The following is a 19,400-nucleotide window of genomic DNA, read 5'->3' on the forward strand; positions in this document are numbered from 1 at the left end:
CCATCTTTCTGTCTTCAGCTAAACACAAACACAAACCATTTCTTTGTGGGCTATTATGGCATTTTTAAAGTTACTTTTTTTTTTTTTTTAAGGCAATTTTGCCAGCTAACGTTGCAGTCAATTGATGAAAAGGTTCAAATAAACTACAGCACAAAAGACTGATACATGCATTTCAGATTATTGCAACGCGAACACAATACAGCCAATCTACCCTCTTTCTTTAGAATTTAATTGTTATTATAGTACCTTTAAAAATATTCTGTGGGGGTAAATATTTATTTGGTGTGCAATGCTACAAGGCCCAGTGCCTTTTTGAAAATGCCAAAGTCAGGATTTAAAATTTCGACAAAAAGAAGCTCTAAGATTGAATTGAAAGATAGTTCAATTATGGTCCAAGATGCAATCGTTCCAGACATGATGCTCCATTTATTTGTTCTCAAATCTACAAGTATCTGACAATTGGAAGTTGGATGCATGAAAAGACATGTTCAAAGGCAAACTTGTTGGAAAACAGTTGCTTACTTGCATGTATTCGTCCAGCTAACAAATTTAAGTCCAATATCCACTACCCCCCTCTATCTTTGTTTTAAACTCCTGAGTAAAATTTGAGGTCCTTTAATTGTTAAATGCTCCACCTTGACTATAAACTAGTTACCTGGGGCCTGCTACAGTGCATCGATCAGAGCTCTTAACTGAAAATAGCTGCCTGCTGTGGCTTTCAACAACACCAACGAGCTGTGAGACTAAACCAGCACAGAGGCTCGAGGTAACTAAACCCAAACAATAGGCTAAAAGATGGTGAATGTTGGGAACCACAGGTTGGTGGGTTCTACACTACAAGATACTTGATTTACATATATATATATATATATATATATATTTATTTGTTTTTTATTCAATCAACAAGCCTGATGAATGCCTGATTTTATGAAAGAGGCATTAGGACAAAGCTAAAGTTTCACTATAAACACTTCTGCCCCTGCTCTCTCTCTCTGGCTCTCTCTCCCTGTCAGGTACAATATAGACACACTAATAATCCCTTCAGTCAGAAATTACAAAAGCCTTTTGTCCTGTCCCTTATTGAGTGGTAATAGAACAGCAGGAGATTACAGATGAAAGTCACAGATTTCAGACCTGACTCTCCTATCTCTTGGTTTGGGTAGCTGTTTTTTATCGATAAAGATAGTGAAAAAATATTATGGCAGAAGTGAGATATTATAACATTGTTAGTGACAGACACAAACTTCCTGACAAATAACTGAGTCAGTTCAGTGTCAGTTCAATTTCTTTCTTTTTGTCACTCAAAAGATCTTCTAAGTTCATAATGCTAAAGACACGTGTCACGTTCTTCAAACTTGAGCGTAGCTTCAGTTTGGATAATGTTGTGGGATTCACAAATTTAGAACAAGAAAGACATTTTCCATTTACAAAATCATCTGCGATTGAGATTAATATTAAAGAACCAACAGAGCAAGTGGACTTTTTGGAGAAAATTCACCTAAAAGAGAAGATTAGGGTTCAGGATGTGCTCCAGATGAGGGGTCAGTTCAAAGTTCATCAATGAGGTTCTTTGATATGAGAGGAATTAGGCAAAAAAGAAGCAGGAAGCACTTGACCTCTGTAGAGTTACAGATGAGGTCAAGACACTGCGTCAGGAGACGAGAAGAAGCAGCATTGTGTCCAGGCTGGGCAAACTGCAGACTAATAAGTACACTAAGAAAAATTGGATACCCAAGTCTTTTCACTCATGGCCTCACTACAGGAGGATGCTTATTTAAATTGTCCTCCAGAGGTTAGTGAGTCAGCATTTTAGAAACCTTGGGATGAGTTGACAACTGTTTCTCAACGAGTAGATGTAAAAAATTTACTAAGCAAAAACTTTTGACTCGAGTCAATAGATTTCCTCCTTTTGTCTTGTCATACAGTTCAATAAATCAAACATTTAAATAATTCCTGCAGTCTTTCAATGTTACTGAATTGTTAAGTTTCACTCTACTGCCTGCATGGGATAGATTGGAGAGAGATAGAAAGTATAATCATTGTCAATTATATAGGATATCCATAAATGAGAAATTGATACCAAAAACTGTCGCTGCCATTTATTACCTTAGCAGAAACCCAGATTCATCAGACCAGGCCAAGTTTTTCTGGTCTGCAGCTGTCCAGCCTTGACGACCTTGTGTCCACTGCACGCTCACTCCTATGTAACCATAATCAGTCCTCTACAGCTGTTGCTCATCTACCTCAAGAGTCAAGGGGTTCTTCATTCTGAGAGGCTTTTCTCCTCACCACAATCACACCGTGGTTATCTCAGTTGCCATAACCTTTCTCAAGCCAGCTCTCTTCAACATGGTGTTTTTAGAATTGTATTCTTCAATTAATCCAATACATGTAGCAGAACCAAAAATTCATTTCTTCTTTAGATTAGATAATGCTTTATTGATCCCCTTTGGGGAAATTTGAAATTGCCACAGCAGCACAAGGCAAGAGAACAGGTGACAAATAAAGAAATGAAATAGGACACATAGGACAGGCGGCAAAAAAAAGAAAATTAAATAAGACAGATAAGAATAAGACAAAAAACTGCTACAGAACAAAGTGAAAAAGTTGCAGATAAGGTGACCAGTTGCAGATAAAGTGACCAGAAACTACTGTAAAATTTTATGCATCCATTAACTTCTGATCTGCACAGAGTTCAACGTGTCAACACGGGGTCACCAAATATGGTCCAATCGTCCATCCATCCATTATCCACAGCTCTTATCCATCACTGTCACAGAAGGGTTGGCGCCAATCACAGCTGACATTAGGCAAAGGCAGGATACACCCTGGATATCACACAACCGACATATGGAGACAAACAACCATTCACACTCAATTTTGAGTCACTTATTAAACTAATGTATATGTATTTGGAGTGCAGGAGGTAAGCATGGGGTGGGAGGGAACCCATGCAGGCAAAAGGAGAACATGCAAAACTCTTATGTTTACCAAAAAATGCTTAATTTACTTAATAATTAGGAGGGGTGTGCCAAAAAAAAAAAAAAAAAGATTCATATAAGAACAGCAATTCTCATTGACTACAATTCAGAATAGATTTAAAATGTCCCATTTAAAAAAAAAAAACAAAACAAAACACAAATCCGCAGGCTGTTTGCCTCCATTTTGTATGCACGACATCCTGACTTCACCACAGAGCCGGTTCTGGAACATACACATGCGCAGTAAGCACCAAAACAAGGAGGAAACTACAATAATGGAGGAAAGAGAAATTCAACCGACCCTGTCCTCATTGAAGGCAAAGATTCAATCTATTAAATCTGTGTTTTCTTTCCCCCAAATTCCGCTTAAATTTTTCCCATATTCGTTTTTTTTTTTTTTTTTTTTGGTAAGGAAATATAGACAATTTCTTCAGTCTCTACAGGGGTCCTGTCTCTGGAGAGGTCCCATTTCTGGTCTAGTCTGATCTAGTCCAATTAAATTAACCATGTTCAGGTGCCCCCACTGGGAATCGGACCACACTCTTGTTTTTGTGGGGCAACAGCGTTAACCACTACACCGCCTCAGTTTTAAATGCCTAATTCTAATTCATTTACCAAATGATCAGGAAGACTGAGCTTGACATGAGCTTCACAGTGTGCAAGATTTGCAAAATGAGGAACCCATGTTTAACTGCACTACTTATTTACTTTTTTATAAAGAGACACTTGTATTTTTGTTACTTCAACAATATGTGATACTGCTTTTATGCAACAATTCCATCTAAGCATGGATAAATGTTTAAAATAAATGACTGGAGTAGATCATGAGGATCCTTTGCATACCTATAGACTGAAGCAGATATCATTATCCATGAAATAATTTGGAATCAAAAATTGATTTTGAATTAAATTGTAGCTCGAAAAACTGGAATCAAATAGTAAAAGAGATAGTAAAAGATTCCCACCCCTAATAATTAGGATGACACAGCTGATGAGAGACATGAACGAAACACCAATCCATAGTAAAAATCAATACTTATTCACAAACTTCAAACAATCGTTTTGTTACTCCATTAGAAAATGCTGTAGCATCAAGGAAATTAGCTCCCCTAAGGATATATGTAATAATCACCCTTTTAAATGTAAGGCCTTTGAAGAACAAAATAATTCTTTTTGTGCAAGCATTTCTTTTCTTCCAACTATATTAATATTTTTTGCATGACTGAGATATGGCAGCCCCTTCAGTTTTTACCTATGCTCAGAAACAATGGCTGAAACCTAATGGCTTTTTATCTCGATATTGTCTATATTCTCAGACCTGCTTTTTATGATTTTAGCTCATTTTGACAGTCTGTATAATTGGTGAGTAATGGCTAATATTCATATATTTTTATCTGGGGATGCCCGCACCAGAGGATTTCTTAAACTTTGAGAGTCTTTTTATTTGCGTTACACTCCAGAGAGCCTACTCATCACAAGTGTGGCTCTATCGTATGACCTGATGACAAATAATAAGGAACTTGCAATTGGATTCTGTTCTCTTAAGATGAAAATATCCCAGTCTGGCTTTGAATCTATTCACATTGTTGAGAGAGCTGTTTGTAATGATCCTCTATTGCTCCATCTCAGTATATGGTGTCCCACAGGGATTAATTCTGGATCCTGTATTTATTTTGTATGATCTCTCAGCGACAGCATTTGGAATATAAAGTCTTGTTTACTATTTTGCAGAAATACACAAAACTTGAGTTCCCTCTCACCAGTTAAGCATTGCAATCCTCAGTAAGAGTCATAACTTTTGCAAAGAGAATTGCCAGACCTAGGTGAACTTGTACATTATGTTGAGTTCTCATGCAAAAATATTGGTGCAATTTTTCATTTAAACTTGTGTTTTAAATTCCAACTATAGAGAGTTGCTCAGGTTTGTTTTCAACGTTTCAGAAATATGACCTAGGTTAAGTCTTTTTTTCAGCCACAAATCTAGAGAAGCTCATCCATGCCTTTTATTTGTTTCCGCCTGGACTACTGCAACTCCCTACTGTATATACCTGCCTCACACAGAAATCAATCTACAAGCATTTCAAAATGCTGCAACTAGCTCAGTCTAAGAAATGCGTTTATACCATCCCACTTTTAACATCCTTGGATGTGCTGCACGTTTATTTTGGCTTTTCACTTTAAAATCTTTTTAATTACTTTTAAGGTCAGGCATTGTTGACCCCTCCCTTCCTTTCTTATAATTGAATCTGCTATAATGTGGACTAATATTCTCTGACAGTACGTTGCTGGGAAATATAAGGTTTAATCTGAAAACCAAAAGAGGAGGGGTCCTTGGTGCCAGGGCCCTGTATTATATACAGTATAAATCCTGGTTGTTGATTTATGGGGAAAAATATGGAACGATATGGAGCAAAATCCTATCATGATAATTCATATCAGTGGATATCGACAATCAATATATCACGATATAAATCAAATAACTATTTCTGTCAAGTTTAATGGTTCCTTCTTAGTCCTGTGTGAGATGTGAAGATACCACATTAACATTGGTTTAAATATTATTTATTATCTGTCAAGTTAAACATATGAAATGTACTACAGACCTTGTAGAACTGTATTTCAAATTAAAAAAAATGAATACATAATAAACTAAAAAATCGCAACGCTGACCAGTCAAAAGCTCGACACAATTTGCACTGCTCACTATTCTAAATATCCCCATCCGTCCATCCAGCAATCTTCTACTGCTTTTTACGTTTCCGGGCTGGGGGCTGCTGGAGCCGATCCCAGCTCACATCGGGGAAAGGCTGGGGTACACCCTGGAGAGGTTGCCAGTCCACAAAGACAAAGAGACGAACAACTACTCATGCTCGCATTCACAATTATCATTATATCGCCCAGCCCTAGTTAAATATATTCAGTCATGATTACAGTCCACCTTTTCAGATTCTCCCCATGCAGTAGCTGAACTCTGTAACCTATTCATACACTCACTGTTAGACAATCGGGCGTCTAAATTCAGACTGACCGCTCAGGTCTGTTGTGTATGACTGATGGTGACAGCTGAAAAACAGAGGTGTCAGGACAGTCTGCATTGGCCTGAAGAAACACAGTAGGAAAGGTGTCTGAGTGTCCTGACCTCAACTTGCCTAAGGGCTCCCATACATCCCAGCAACAAGATGGCTTTCAAATAATGTCATTCATGTCAATCTTTAACTAAGTGCATTAATGAAGATAAAGAGGGACCTGAGTATTTGCAGAGATTGATAATTGAAAGCTACAATTCCCTGCTAATCTCATTCCTTTGTTTAAGCAGCAAGGGGGAATAAAAATGAAACATCCCCCCATTAAGATTCAACAGGCAGTTTCAGAAACGGAGTCTAGTCATTCCAACAATTCCTATTAATCAAGGAACTGTAGCTGACTTTTCTCACTAGTTCTCTTTAATTCCTGTTTTTGTGCTCATTACTTTTCAGTCGGAGCACATACATACATTAGTTATCACTTCAAAGTCGATAATCAGTTTTGCTTTAAATATATTGCATCACCATCACAAGCATGAGACTCAGGCTTCTTGCAGCATTTTCACTTTGAAATTAGTTGTGATGACATACTCAAATCTCTGCAAAAACTCTGCCATAATAAGCAGCAGTCCCCATGCTCCCTGCTTTCATTTGGTCTAATTTAGAAGATACATGGTGCCATGTGCTGCAAAATCCTAGCAGCAATTCCTGCATAGTTGCGCAACAGGAAGGGTAAATAACGAAGCATGTCAATAGAGCATAGCTCACTGGGGCAGTAACCTGTGTGCAGCATCAACGGCTGTTTTCACAATCAATCTGAAACTGGAATCCTGATGAAATAAAATAAGAGCTGCCTGCAGCCACGAAATTACTATTTAGAATGGGAGGATTTCAAAATATGCTGGAATAATTTGAGCTGCCTGAGCATACACCTGCAGTATATGAACCAAAGTTCAGTGAACTTGTGATGTTAGCAGCCTTGAGCCATGATATGACGGCGAAATCTAAAAACGCAGTGTGTGTGGTCATAGGTCTCCCTGTGATGAACCAGCTGAATTCTCAGCACTGTGCAGCTCTGTGAGGGGACTCAGCATGACGCCACAGCCTGAGAAAGCACTTGATTTCTATAGCTGTTTTCATGATATGGTCCTTGGACGCTGGGCCTCAGCACACCAGGGGCTTACCAAGAATTAACCTTCACACAGCGGTGATCCAACATGTAAAATAATTTATGTGCAACTTTCATCAGTGAGACAGGTGTTTGAGGCACGTCTAGAACTCGGTGAAGCCTTGCAATCCCAAGCTGCGTCTGAGATGGAACCGATACGCTCATCTCTTTGGAAGGCTTGAGCCCTGCTCACATGTTTCAAATACAAAGCAGGTGGTCCCTTACCTGCCACATTAAAGACAAGATCTGACACGGTAATGAAAATGGATAAAACTATATAATGTCTAAGCAGAGTTTTAGGACCTAATTTCAGGGACAAGCCAATGGTAAGCAGATTCTGCAGCAATGTGAGCTGCTGATCATTATCACTGTCTTTTAAATAAAAAAATTACATGCTTTTTTTTTTTTTATCCAACAGTCAAGGATAATTTGGCATGAGGTGGGGAACTGAGCTGAAGAATTACACTGTCTTTTCTTTTTGGGAGCAGTTTGGCCTTCTTTTTAGAATAAAACTTACAGGAGCTATTTAAAAAAAAAAAAAGGGGGGGGGTGATTGATGAAGTCAGAATTGCGTCATTACTGACTTGAGCTTTTTGCTGCAACTCTGTAATTTTGCATTTTCCCTTAATTCTAATACAGTCTGCTTATCTGGTTAAGCTCATAGCTTTTGAAACAGCACAAGAAGCCCTAAGAAAATTCACTTAAATTGCATTACAAACCAAAAGAAGTGTGGGACCGCATCATCTGTTGACTCACAGAGATGGTATATTTACTCTTGGAGATAAGTGCAGACACAAGGTCAGTGCATCTTCCATTGAACGACACAGGCTGCTTCTTTTCAGGTCATGATAAGGTAATATACTAACTTAAATGCATTTCTATTTAAAACACAGATATTCTGCAATAATCACAATAAGCAAACATTCAAGCCACAATTTCATGTAAATATTCACTGTAATACTTTTGCATCCTTTGTGTGTGAAAGTAGCAAGGAATAAACAGGCCCAAGGGTCACTGGATTGACTAATTAGCAAAACTGATGTTTATGAAATTTGAGTTTAGTTAATTAAATCTGAATCTATTAAAAGGATTTTGTGCGTTTTGTCGAGTGGATTTAAATGGTGGGCGTAATGCACTCACAATCATTTTACAAGGAAGAGGGACAATTTAGTAGAAGAAAAAAAAAATCTAATTTAAATGTAAAATCAGATAGGGTACTTTGCAGTCCCAAAACTCTTCCTGACGAGGGTTATGAAATGATGCAGGATTCTGGTTCTGTGAGGCTCTGGCTGGATATGGTATAAATCACAAGCATAGCTATGAAGACATCTTCCAAAGAGCCAAAAAGGCTGTTATATTATTTATCAAAACCCCACTTTGGTCCTCTCTATTACGGGGATAAATATACTGCTCAATTAACAGCATGCATCATGCTAATCTATTCTAGCTGTGTGATTTGATAACATCAACCATCATAGCCTTGGCAAGTGCAGGAAAATGTGATCGGAATTTATGATGGAAATTATTCCAGATTAATATACATTCACACACACGATCAGCTACTTAAGACCACCCCAACAATTAATTTGTACGGAGGCTAAATGGGGGCTGAACTAGGAAATCATTCAGCATATGAGTTCTGCATAAAGGCCAACTAATGTATGAGGGGTTATTTATTGTGGCAAAGCCTTTGACACTGCAGAAAAAAAACCAATCAGCTACTGTACTGGAACTTTAATCCAATGGGGAGAAATACACACACACTGTAGGCTAACTGATGCTTCGCTAAGGACCAGACAGTCAGAGGAAAGGAGCAGATCATGACGACGAGGCCTGCAGAAAGAGAAGATACTGACGGACTGACGTCACCGCGGGACGTGCGCGTCACCGGACCGAGCGGCGCGTCGCTGACGTCACACACAGGAAGGAAAAGAGACGGTCCGAATTCGTCAGCAACTTGCCACTTAATAAGAAAACACAACCTGTTTGGCAGTTCGTTCATTTTGATGATTTAAGGGCTCCGTGAGCTGAGCACGTCGTTTTAAGCGGGCTGGGTGGAGAAAAAGCAGCGGGGCGGGTTAGAAACAACAAGCTGACCGGAGAGGAGGAGGCCGCCAGTATGGACGACCTTCCCCTCATTCAAAATGTCAAACCCACAGAAAGCTCAAGTCCTTTTATTTGTTTGTGTTTGTGTGTATTAGCAGAGCCGAGCGCCAGAATAAGCTTCTCCGTTCGTCTCACCGAGGACTGGTTTAAACGACACGCCGAGACCACAACCGCCGATCGCGCAGTGCTTTTACCTCCGCTCGAAGTCCTTCTTGTACGCTTGGAGGTAGGGGTCCATTTGCAGAAGGCTGCTGAACGCAGGAATTGTAACATTATCCCCCAAGTCTGCCATGGTCTCCTCAGACCAAGCCAATCGAGCGTCGATCGCAGCGACGGGGTGAACCGAGGATAGATAGATAGAGAGAGAGAGACACGCGTGCCGACTTGCGCGCGGGGGTTTTAGTATCCGGACGCGACAGCGAATCAGGCTGCTCGGAGCCGGGCCCGTCCCATCAGCATCACATCGGTCAGAGATAACAGAGCCGAGCCGTGCTAAAGATCAATGTAACTTTAAGGTGACATCGGAGGGAGGTGCAGGGGTGATCGACACCGTAAATTCACTTAAAGACACACGTAAGAACGTTATGTTGAAGCGGTTATTCTGCATATTTCATATGATGGATGTAGGATCAGTGTATTCTGATGCTGGCCTGCAGTGATCAGCTGTTTAGTCCACGTGTGGACTTACATGGCCACCACTTTGGTCCACGGCAGCATCTCCAAAATGACTGGTGACCCAAATAACAACGATCCGAGAAGCTTCAGTCACCTCTGTCAGCTCAAACTTTCTCAATTCCACGACCACTTTGCCTCAAGTTCTTATGATCTCCCCAGATGCCCCCCACCCAGAGCCCCCATCAAGCCACAATTTCCATTTTGAAATATTGTAAACCATATTCATTTTTCATGCAGCTCTTCTCATTTTCATCTTCTCTGTCACTTACCAGCTAAAATGTCATCATCACACACAAGTCTTCTCACAATCAATAGGGCAGCTTACAAATAAATTGACTGACTTGTTTTATTATTTTTTTTATGTGAGATGTAATGAACAGTGCAGCCTTTCGGGGCCACTGCTGGGGCTTTAGACCTTTAGTCTTGTTGAGCTGAGTTACTATAATGACTAGCTGTTATTATTCTCAATGAAAGTCATTTATTAGTGACATTTCATCCAGAGCAAGATGAAGATTAGAAATGTGACTTTATTGAAAACTAATTATGGCTTATTAGATATGATTTATATATTTGCCGGAGAACATGTACATGAATGCATATGCTTGTGCAGTCATGACTTGCACTCTTTGTGTTCAGTTGGAAAAATAAAACTCCTGCATTGATTCAATCTGACAATGATTTGGTAAAAAAAATGTTCACAGTGCTTCAACTGAGAGACACTTCATGAAGCAAGATCCCATTGATTTGGACAAAGTTTGATTGAGTAATGTCAAGGCCTGCTGTCGTAACCACAACGAACTGCCTCTACTACTGAAATAAGCACATGAACACACCACAGCAGGGGCACCAGTGTGAGTGTGTGGTGGAGAGTAAAGGGATTGTCTACTAAAACAATGAGTGCTGTTCAGCTTTACTGCCATCTCTCCTTTTAATCTTCATGTCTGCCTGAAATACCATCCTCGCTCTGTTTTGATTGTTATTGTCTGCGGCCTCAGTAACTCTGACTGCAGACAGATTGGAGAAGGATAACCTTGACATAACATACATTAAATCTCTCCTAGAAAAGGTTGATAAATATGCACGCTGACTGAAGAAATAGCGTGCCTCTTGAAAATGTCCTTGTCACAAAATAGAACTGTCTGAGCTAAAGGTCATAAAGTGAGTGTCATTCTAAAGAGCCATCTGTTGGTAATAGATGGAACAAGTCCACCACTGTCCACCAAGGAAGGTTATGCCAATTAATATTATTTTCCTGTGATACACAGCTAAATAAAGTCACAACACAGCAGCAAAAACCGACAAAAATATAAGATTTTTTTGTTTGAATTTGCCAAGAGTTAACTGATAGATTTTATCTGTAAAAAAAACAAAAAAACAAACAGAAACACTCTAGATAATGTATTGTCTATGTACTGTATTTGCTCAACTGTAATGGACGGCACATGAGCTATCCGTCTGCAACACATCTTCATCTTTAACCTCTTATACGTTTCCAGGTCGTAGTGGGTGCTGCAGCCAATCCCAGCTCACTCTGGGTGAGGGCGGGGTCACCCTGGACAGGTCACCAGTCCATCACGGGGGCCAACACACAGAGACACACAGAGACCAACAACCACTCACACTCAGACCTACAGACAATTCAGAGTCACCAGTTAACCCAAACATGATGTCTTTGGAAGGTGGGAGGAAACCAGAGTACCCAGAGGAAGCCCTAACCACTATGCCTCAATGCTGCTTCGTCTGCAACACAAAAAGATTAATTTTGCCTCTAAAAATCACAGATTAAAAAATGCTAATTATGTTTTAACTGCACTTTCTCTACAACACTTTTTTAACTGCAACCCTAAAGGCTGAGATCTCTAGCAGATGGAAACACAAAAGACTCCATGACTTCTATATACATAGAAGCTAATCATCTTAATTGGCTCATCTTAAAAGGTACACCTCTTGGACAGGAAAGTTGGGCAGCACACACACAGTCTGTGATGCCACCCATACCTTTTTAATTTTTAAAAATTGATGTTTTGCTGAATCAATATAGGACTAAATATCACTTCACTAATGACAAAGCAGCTAACACCAATCTGGCTTTTACACCAGGGTTATTACAGATTATGTTGCACTGTAGGAATCGACAAATAATGCTACTTGGCACACAGCCTAATGTCCCCCCACTTTGTAATACTGTCACAATTTGCGCTGGTGTTGCCATCAGTCTTCATGGTGTTTGTGTGTTGTTGTAGATGACACTTGCCTGACTTGGCATTAGCTGTGATAAAGTCACAATCTAAATAAAAATGGCAGGTTCACATATTTTTTTCACCAATAAATTATGTGAACATTAAAAAGATAGAATCTGTGGTAGCATTACCAATTTCCGAACAAACCCTGCTTCCTTTCCTCCTGTATCCGATTTACCCCAAGTAAACCTTGCTCCGTTTTCCCAAATCACCATAGTTATAACCCCTGGGTGCCTTTAATTTATTCATTCGCAAGAATTCAGATGACTGCAGAAGATTAAGCTCCAAGTTTTCCAAGATTTGCGTGCTCACTCCCTGTGGTACCGAGCTGTATGTCCCACCACAGAATCCTATTTCAGCCTCAAAGTTTACCAACAATGCAAAACAGTCAAAAAGCCAGCTCTATGTGGCATTGCTAGAAGCCAACGCAAACAAGTTTTCTGTTCAACTTAATAGATGAATACACAAGGATGCTACACTGATATCTTGTGTAATGAAAAAATACAATTAGTCTTTCAGTACCTGTAATTATTCATCAAAGCGTGATAATGCATCCAAGCTGAGAGAATGACTTCCAAGAGCATGTTTAACTTCCCGAGGACACCTCCCAGGCAAAAATTATGGTTGAGGGAAGATACGAGGATGGGACAATGGAGAGAATACTAAAACAGCAGCTCTGAAATCTAAAACAAACAGAAATGTCTTTCTAACAAACAGAGACAGAGAACAGAAGCATCCAAAATTTGATTTCAGTGATTTAAAATGACATACACTTTCAATAAAAAGACTTTGAACAAGCCACTTTATATGTTGATGGACTATATTATTGTTTTATTTTGTACATTCTCTCTTATTCTTGTGAGTGTAAATAGTTGAAACAATATTCCTTTCAACCTTGAAGTGTTTTATAGGAATGTATTGCATAATTACAAGCATATATTTTTCCTTTTTTTCCTTGTATTTTGGCCCAGTGGCAGCATTATACTTTGGGAAACTGACAAAATAACAACGCTGACTTATATTAGACTGATAGCAGAGTTCGAAAGAAGGATAGCATGCCTGTAGGGTAAGAACAGTTAAAGGATGCTAAACAAAGACAAAAATAACATCAGCTTTGGAAAAGTTAAGCCAGGAGGACGTACATGCATTTGTCCCAGCATATGTCTCTCGCATTCAACCAACCATATGCATGTAAATCAGAGCAAGGCTCAAAAGGACTAAGAAGAAAACCAAGAAAAATCCAAGTAAAAAAAAAAAGAAAGAAAGTAAGGCTGGCAATAATTACAATTTTGTAGGCAGCCAGTGACCCAAACAGAACAGGTACCATCATTTTATTTATTCATATTTTTTTCTTCACAAAAGTCTTGACAAAAGTCACCAATTGGTATTACGAACAGCATTACGTGCTGGCGTGCAGCAATACAACAGTTTTGAGGAAATCTTGAACTTGTGGCATCGGAGAGTTACTGCAGAAAAGTTTCTTTGTTCAGCGTTTCTCTTTCATGATGTTAGTTAGACAGATCCATTTATAATCCACAGACAAAGGCTCCATTTACATAGAAGTAAAGGAAAACTGCTTTTCAAAACATCTTTGCAATCGAGAAGTTGACAGTTTGATGTGGAAATGAAAATTGTTTTCCGGGAGCAAAGAAAATAAAAACAAGACAGAAACTCCAAATTGTACAAAAAAATAAATGTTTGAAAGTTATACAGTAAGAAACTTAGATTTGTGAAGATGTTTTACAAAATGTGTGTGTGAAAAAAGAGGGAAACGTGAGGGCAAATCATTTCAGTATCAATACATATCAATATAGAGCTGTCTTTTTAATCTACACAAACTCGGTCTTAGACAACTCACTATGAATCTTTGTGTGCAGACCTTGATTAAGATTAAGACAATGTACTTTGGACACAGCATCGCAGCAGTCTGTAGAGGAAAGACATTTTCAGAGGAGCATGTTTTCACGGCAACGGACATCTTCCGACTCCAGCTGTCAGACAGGAGCAGAGTCAGCTCTTCTGTCTTCTGTTTATGGATTGAAAAAGCAAAGCAAAACAAAAGTGAAAAAAAAAAGAGAGACAGTCTGAAAGAGAGAAAGGCCCATTTATTTGCATCAATGCAAAATACACAATCACAACAAAAACATAAGGCCATAGTTCTGGAACTGTGTTCAACCAATAATGTAATTAGTATACATTTTCTGTGTCTCGAATTGCTGCTGATTTTAAAGTCTGTAGAATTGAATTTTACTTAATTCCTCGTTGGACAATTATGTTCAGACTGTTTTGTGATTTACCAACAAAGAACACCTAGAAATGTACATTTCTAAATGCATTCTCATTTTCCTCAGCAGCACTCCCTCTAAAATGGAACTATATAAATTACGCTGCGCAAGCACTACTATTGTAGCAAGCCTCCTTAACACAAAATGGAAATGTATGATAATTAATGAGAAATTAAATTAGGTGCTGCAATAGGATTCAGACAACCCCCTTCTGTTTGAAATCAAATTAGGTGTCAGTGTGGTGAAATATTAGGAACTTGTAGCCTATAATTCCTCTGCAAGAGGGACACCACTTCGCCACGAATGCCACCAAAGTGAGAAGGTTAACATCAGGCAATAAAGGGAGCCAGAGAGAATGAGAATGAAGCTAATGAGAGGCGATAAGATTCACTCCAGCCTTCAATTTCAAGGATGGAGGAGCTGGGATCTCAGAAAGGACCTGAAACTGACATGAGAAGCGAGATCTTTAATGAGAAACATTACACAAGACGGAAGCAGGAGTATGGGCGTGTGTCAGTGTGTGTGTATGTGTGTGGCTTTGTCTGTTAGGCAGAGCACAAAGCATGTGCTGACTGAGCCCACCAGGTGCATGAATCTGTGCGGAGTTGAGATTTTCCAAATGAGTTGTCATATCAGCTCTCTCAAGGCTGTTATGAGCAAATACTTACTGTGTACTCCCTCAAGATCATTTGCAAGCATATTATGCATGGGAGCAGTGAATGCAGCAAAGATTTTAAGGGGACAATTCACTGTAGTTTTCCTACACGGCTGACGTCACAGTTGCTGATGAAGGTTGAGGACACAAGGAGGTAAGCAGAGAATGTGCAGCCACACTCAGGCTTTTGGGTGAAACTCATTTATGATTTTCAGGCGAGTCAGCCCCTTCAGAAGTGAATTGTTAACACCTGACCTCACAATATAACAAGCCAAATGGTTTAAATCAAGCAGCAGGGGCTCAGGGGATGGCATCAAAGAAAGAGGGTGATAAGGCTGAATTTCAGCTGGTCCCCAGTGAGGGGAAGTCAAGGCTTCACTAACAGAAACAAGGAGATGATTGTTAACGCCAGAGAAAAATAATCACACTGGCCTTCCAGTATTACAGAAAACACACATCCTGATGACTAACTGGTATGTGTTGGGGTTACTACTGGCTTGCACAGCACACCATGGCAATATCATTTCAGTCTTGGCCTCAGTCCCTTTAAAATCCTCCCGTGCCTAAAAGTATTCTATCTGATTAGGATGCAAATCAAAAGCCACTGAGTTCAGAGTATCATCTCCTGAAATGGTGGAAGAGACAAGGGAATATTTTGCTGTTGAACAACAGATGAGACTCAAAAAATCAGCATAAGCCACATATCTTACTCACTATTCACATCGTGAAGGCTGAAACAGCTTTTTGTTAGATCACAGGATGAGAAACAAAAATGTGTCCACATCTGGGCAGACATAAAAAAAAAGCTCATTTATTTATTTATTTATTTTGGCCAAATTCTGTTCTGGAAGAGGACAAAACAACATATATGTGATAAAAAGATTATTCAGAGTGAAAATTTGTTTTGTTTCTGTTTTTACACAAGGGTTGTGTTGGCTACAGAAACTACGAAGATTTACACTCCTGTCATAAAATCATGTGAAAATTGTCTTGATATTCTAATTCAAGTGGCTTCCCCGTTAATTCTATTTTATAGTATTTAAGACCAAAACAGTGATCAATTTGAACCAGTGAACATTTGCATTAAAATAATTAACTTAAGAGGCACATAATGTCCTCCATTTGCCTCAATGGATGCATGAATGGCTTGAAGATCTGAATTCAATTGCATTTAGTAGAGTGCCCATAATTTGTCCATTAATAAATACAATTCTGCATAACCTCTTCAGTCAGAGCCAATTGTTTCCAACTCAGAAAAGGGTTAGAAAGGATAACTTAAGATTTTTATTTCAACATATGTTATTTCACCTGACGCTTGTCAGACAGGAAGAAAATGTTGGTATTAACATGGTTTGAATGTATAATTAAAGCAATGACCAAAGTACAAAAGCTGTTCAGTTTTATTTATTTGTTTGTTTATTTATTTTTTTTTGCTGAGGTATCCATTAGTTTTAATGAAGAATACCGAAAAGGAGCCATATTTTCTTTGTACATGACAAATGAACTTGTTAAATTCCATACTGGTTCTCCTTTAAATCCCAATAACATCATATTTTCTGGGGTTACTTATATGTGATGCAGGAAAATTAAACTTCGTTTGTGCTTTTTAATTTTATCTTCAAGCAAAGCACACATAAATATTTACTACAATAATCCATAGCTTGGTTGACGCTATATACTCCATACTCCACCGCCATATGCTATTCTGTTTACAAAGCAGTGCATGCTGAAAATGGATATATGATAATATTAATAGTGTAGTTGTTGTTGTTAGAATTATTATGTATATGATTTGTTTTGCTGTTATATGGTCATTTAAATAAAACTAAAACTGTATAATTATAAGCCCATGCACATCAAGTATAGGTGTGAGGCTGTTACAGAGAAGCATCAAGAAGAAATGTATTTCACAATTCAATTAAAAAAAATCTCAGCAGGATTTATCTAAAAATTAGCAGAGAAAAGTGGATATCTGGGCTCTGCACATACAAACAACAGAGAACAAAAACATGAGAACATAGCAATGTGTCCACACAATGCTAAGTGATGACTGTGACTGATTTAATGCATGCATCTCCTCCACAACATGTACTCGTCGATACATAGATATTGTTTTAATTTGACTTGAAAGTTGAATCTTCTATTTCAGTGCCACCACAGGCGCAGCATGTAACACGTGGCACGCTCTGCTCGGGTCGCCGTACAGCAAATGCACCTTTTACAAATGGCGGGCTGCTAAAAGCATCCTCCCAGAGGTTCACCATGCTGGGTCACAGATGTTTTTTTTAAAAAGCTGTCGCTGAACACATTCTGTTATTTCAAGATCCTGTCCTGGAAGACTGACCACAATGAATATATATATATATATTTATATAAGTACTTTTTTGAGTGCTGGAGCCAGTCCCAGCTCACGTCAGATGAGGGCGGGATTCAACCCGGACGATGGGCGATACCACACTTTTATAATTGGACATGATACCAGTTAATCGATTCCGATATTTTTTGAGATCTTTTTTCTTTCAATCAAAATATTATCTTTAAAGACAAGTCACATGACATTCCTTAACACACAAACTACACCTTGCCCATATTTTTTTTTATTCACTCATTTATTTTTTTTTTGCCACAGGTGAACAGTAGGCCCATACCACACTCTTTAATTTCAGCTATTTCTTCAACTTCTCCATTCATGTCCGCCATGTTGCTAACAAGCTACAAACAGTAGCAGTTACCTGGAGACACAGCGCTCTTCAGGTCACGTGACGTTCATGGACTAGTTCAAGTTTATGATGCCGCGGGGTGTTTCGGCACAAAACCCCGGAGTAAGTTAGCCTAAAAGGTTTGAAAGTGACTCATGCGCTTTTATTTTGTATTTAATAATTAGTGGCGATACTTTATTAGAGTAATCGATACTCAAATGAGTAGTGCGTGAGTATCGATATATCGATATAAAGGAAACGATACCCCATCACTAGCCGCCGGGCCAGAGGCCCGGACAATTTAGCGTCACCGATGAACCCAAACATGGTGTCTTTGGACGGTGGGAGGAAACTGGAGTACCTGGAGGAAACCCACACAGGCATGGGGAGAACATGCAAACTCCGCACAGCAGGGCTGCAGACCAGGAATCAAACCCGCCACCTTCTTACCGTGGAGCAACAGCGCAAACTACTATTCCCCCTGCCCTGATTCAATGACCAGCATTTCCAGAACCCGGAGTTTTCTGTCCTGCAGCCGTAAGATGAACTCCAACAAAGTAAGTTGACTGTCAGTGTCTTTGCTCTGTGTAGATGCATCAGGGTTAGTGCTGGGCTGAAGGTGCTGCAAATTCTAAAGCTGTCTAGCTTTATGCAGGATCTGCATTGTGTGTGTTTTTTTTTTTTTTAATCTATGATTCTCGGCACATTGTGCTGTTTTCGGGTTATTTGCGCATTCATGATATGGCATCAGCTGGTAACCTTTACCTGCCTGTACTTGTTTCGAGGTCTTTCCAGTAATTCGCTGCGTTCAATGTTGTGTGTTTGTTTTAAAGGTAATCGCGGCTATTTTCTTGTCAAGGACTGACATGACATAATTAATAATTGCATTGATGGTTATTCACTATGGCTGTTGTCACAGAATAGGGAGTCGCCGTCGCATTTTGTCAATCCCTTTGATTTTCAGCAAAGAAGTAGTTCGCTCATAACTAAGAGGTTTATGTGATGGCTCGCTTTACTGCTCTTCATATCATAATTTCATCTAAACTGCAGAGCTCTGATCATTTTTTTTAAAGCGTAAATACAGAAATAAGAGATAATCCCAGAACAATCAAATTAAGTATGCCCTCCCTCGCTACAAAAATACAGTAATAAAAAAAAAAAAAAACACCTACCACCATGGCACCTCCTATGAGAGTACAGTTGGTTATACAAGCCTACCCAGTTGTCCACATAGTAACAGGTAACCTACTGATCAAACTAATGCTCAACATTAGTGATTCGGAGAGCATGTCTCTGCCAGCTGGGCTACTGCTGGAGACCATTCATTGAAATGAGGCCATTGTTTTTTCGTCCACTGTCTTAGTAGCGCCAGTTTGGGTGTTACAGTATAGGAGCCAAAGTAATCCATCTCTTTTGGAGGGAGGAGAAGTCACAGTCCCAGAGCTCAGTGTTTGAGCCAGACGGAGACGGATAGTGTTGCAGAGATTTGGGAACTTTTTGTTTCGGACTTCAAGAATAATCTCATGGATATCATTCTGCCAGACCGCCTGTTTTGTTGTGCTGCTGCA

The 19,400-nt window shown here is 39.2% G+C and overlaps 1 protein-coding gene across 2 annotated transcripts in view; it reads right to left on the bottom strand.

Moving 5' to 3' along the window:
- gbe1b (glucan (1,4-alpha-), branching enzyme 1b) overlaps window positions 1-9,654 on the bottom strand; it is an 86,178-nt gene extending 76,524 nt beyond the window's left edge. The window contains exon 1 of one of the 2 annotated variants that reach the window (XM_029518209.1): window positions 9,473-9,654. In XM_029518209.1, coding sequence (XP_029374069.1) covers window positions 9,473-9,551 — 79 coding nt within the window. In that variant the 5' untranslated portion in view covers window positions 9,552-9,654. The remainder of the gene's footprint in view (window positions 1-9,472) is intronic. The other variant, XM_029518208.1, reaches the window with a different exon arrangement.
- Between the last annotated feature and the right edge of the window lie 9,746 nt (window positions 9,655-19,400).

This window comes from Echeneis naucrates, chromosome 13 (assembly GCF_900963305.1).
Source record: "Echeneis naucrates chromosome 13, fEcheNa1.1, whole genome shotgun sequence".
Lineage (NCBI taxonomy): Eukaryota > Metazoa > Chordata > Actinopteri > Carangiformes > Echeneidae > Echeneis > Echeneis naucrates.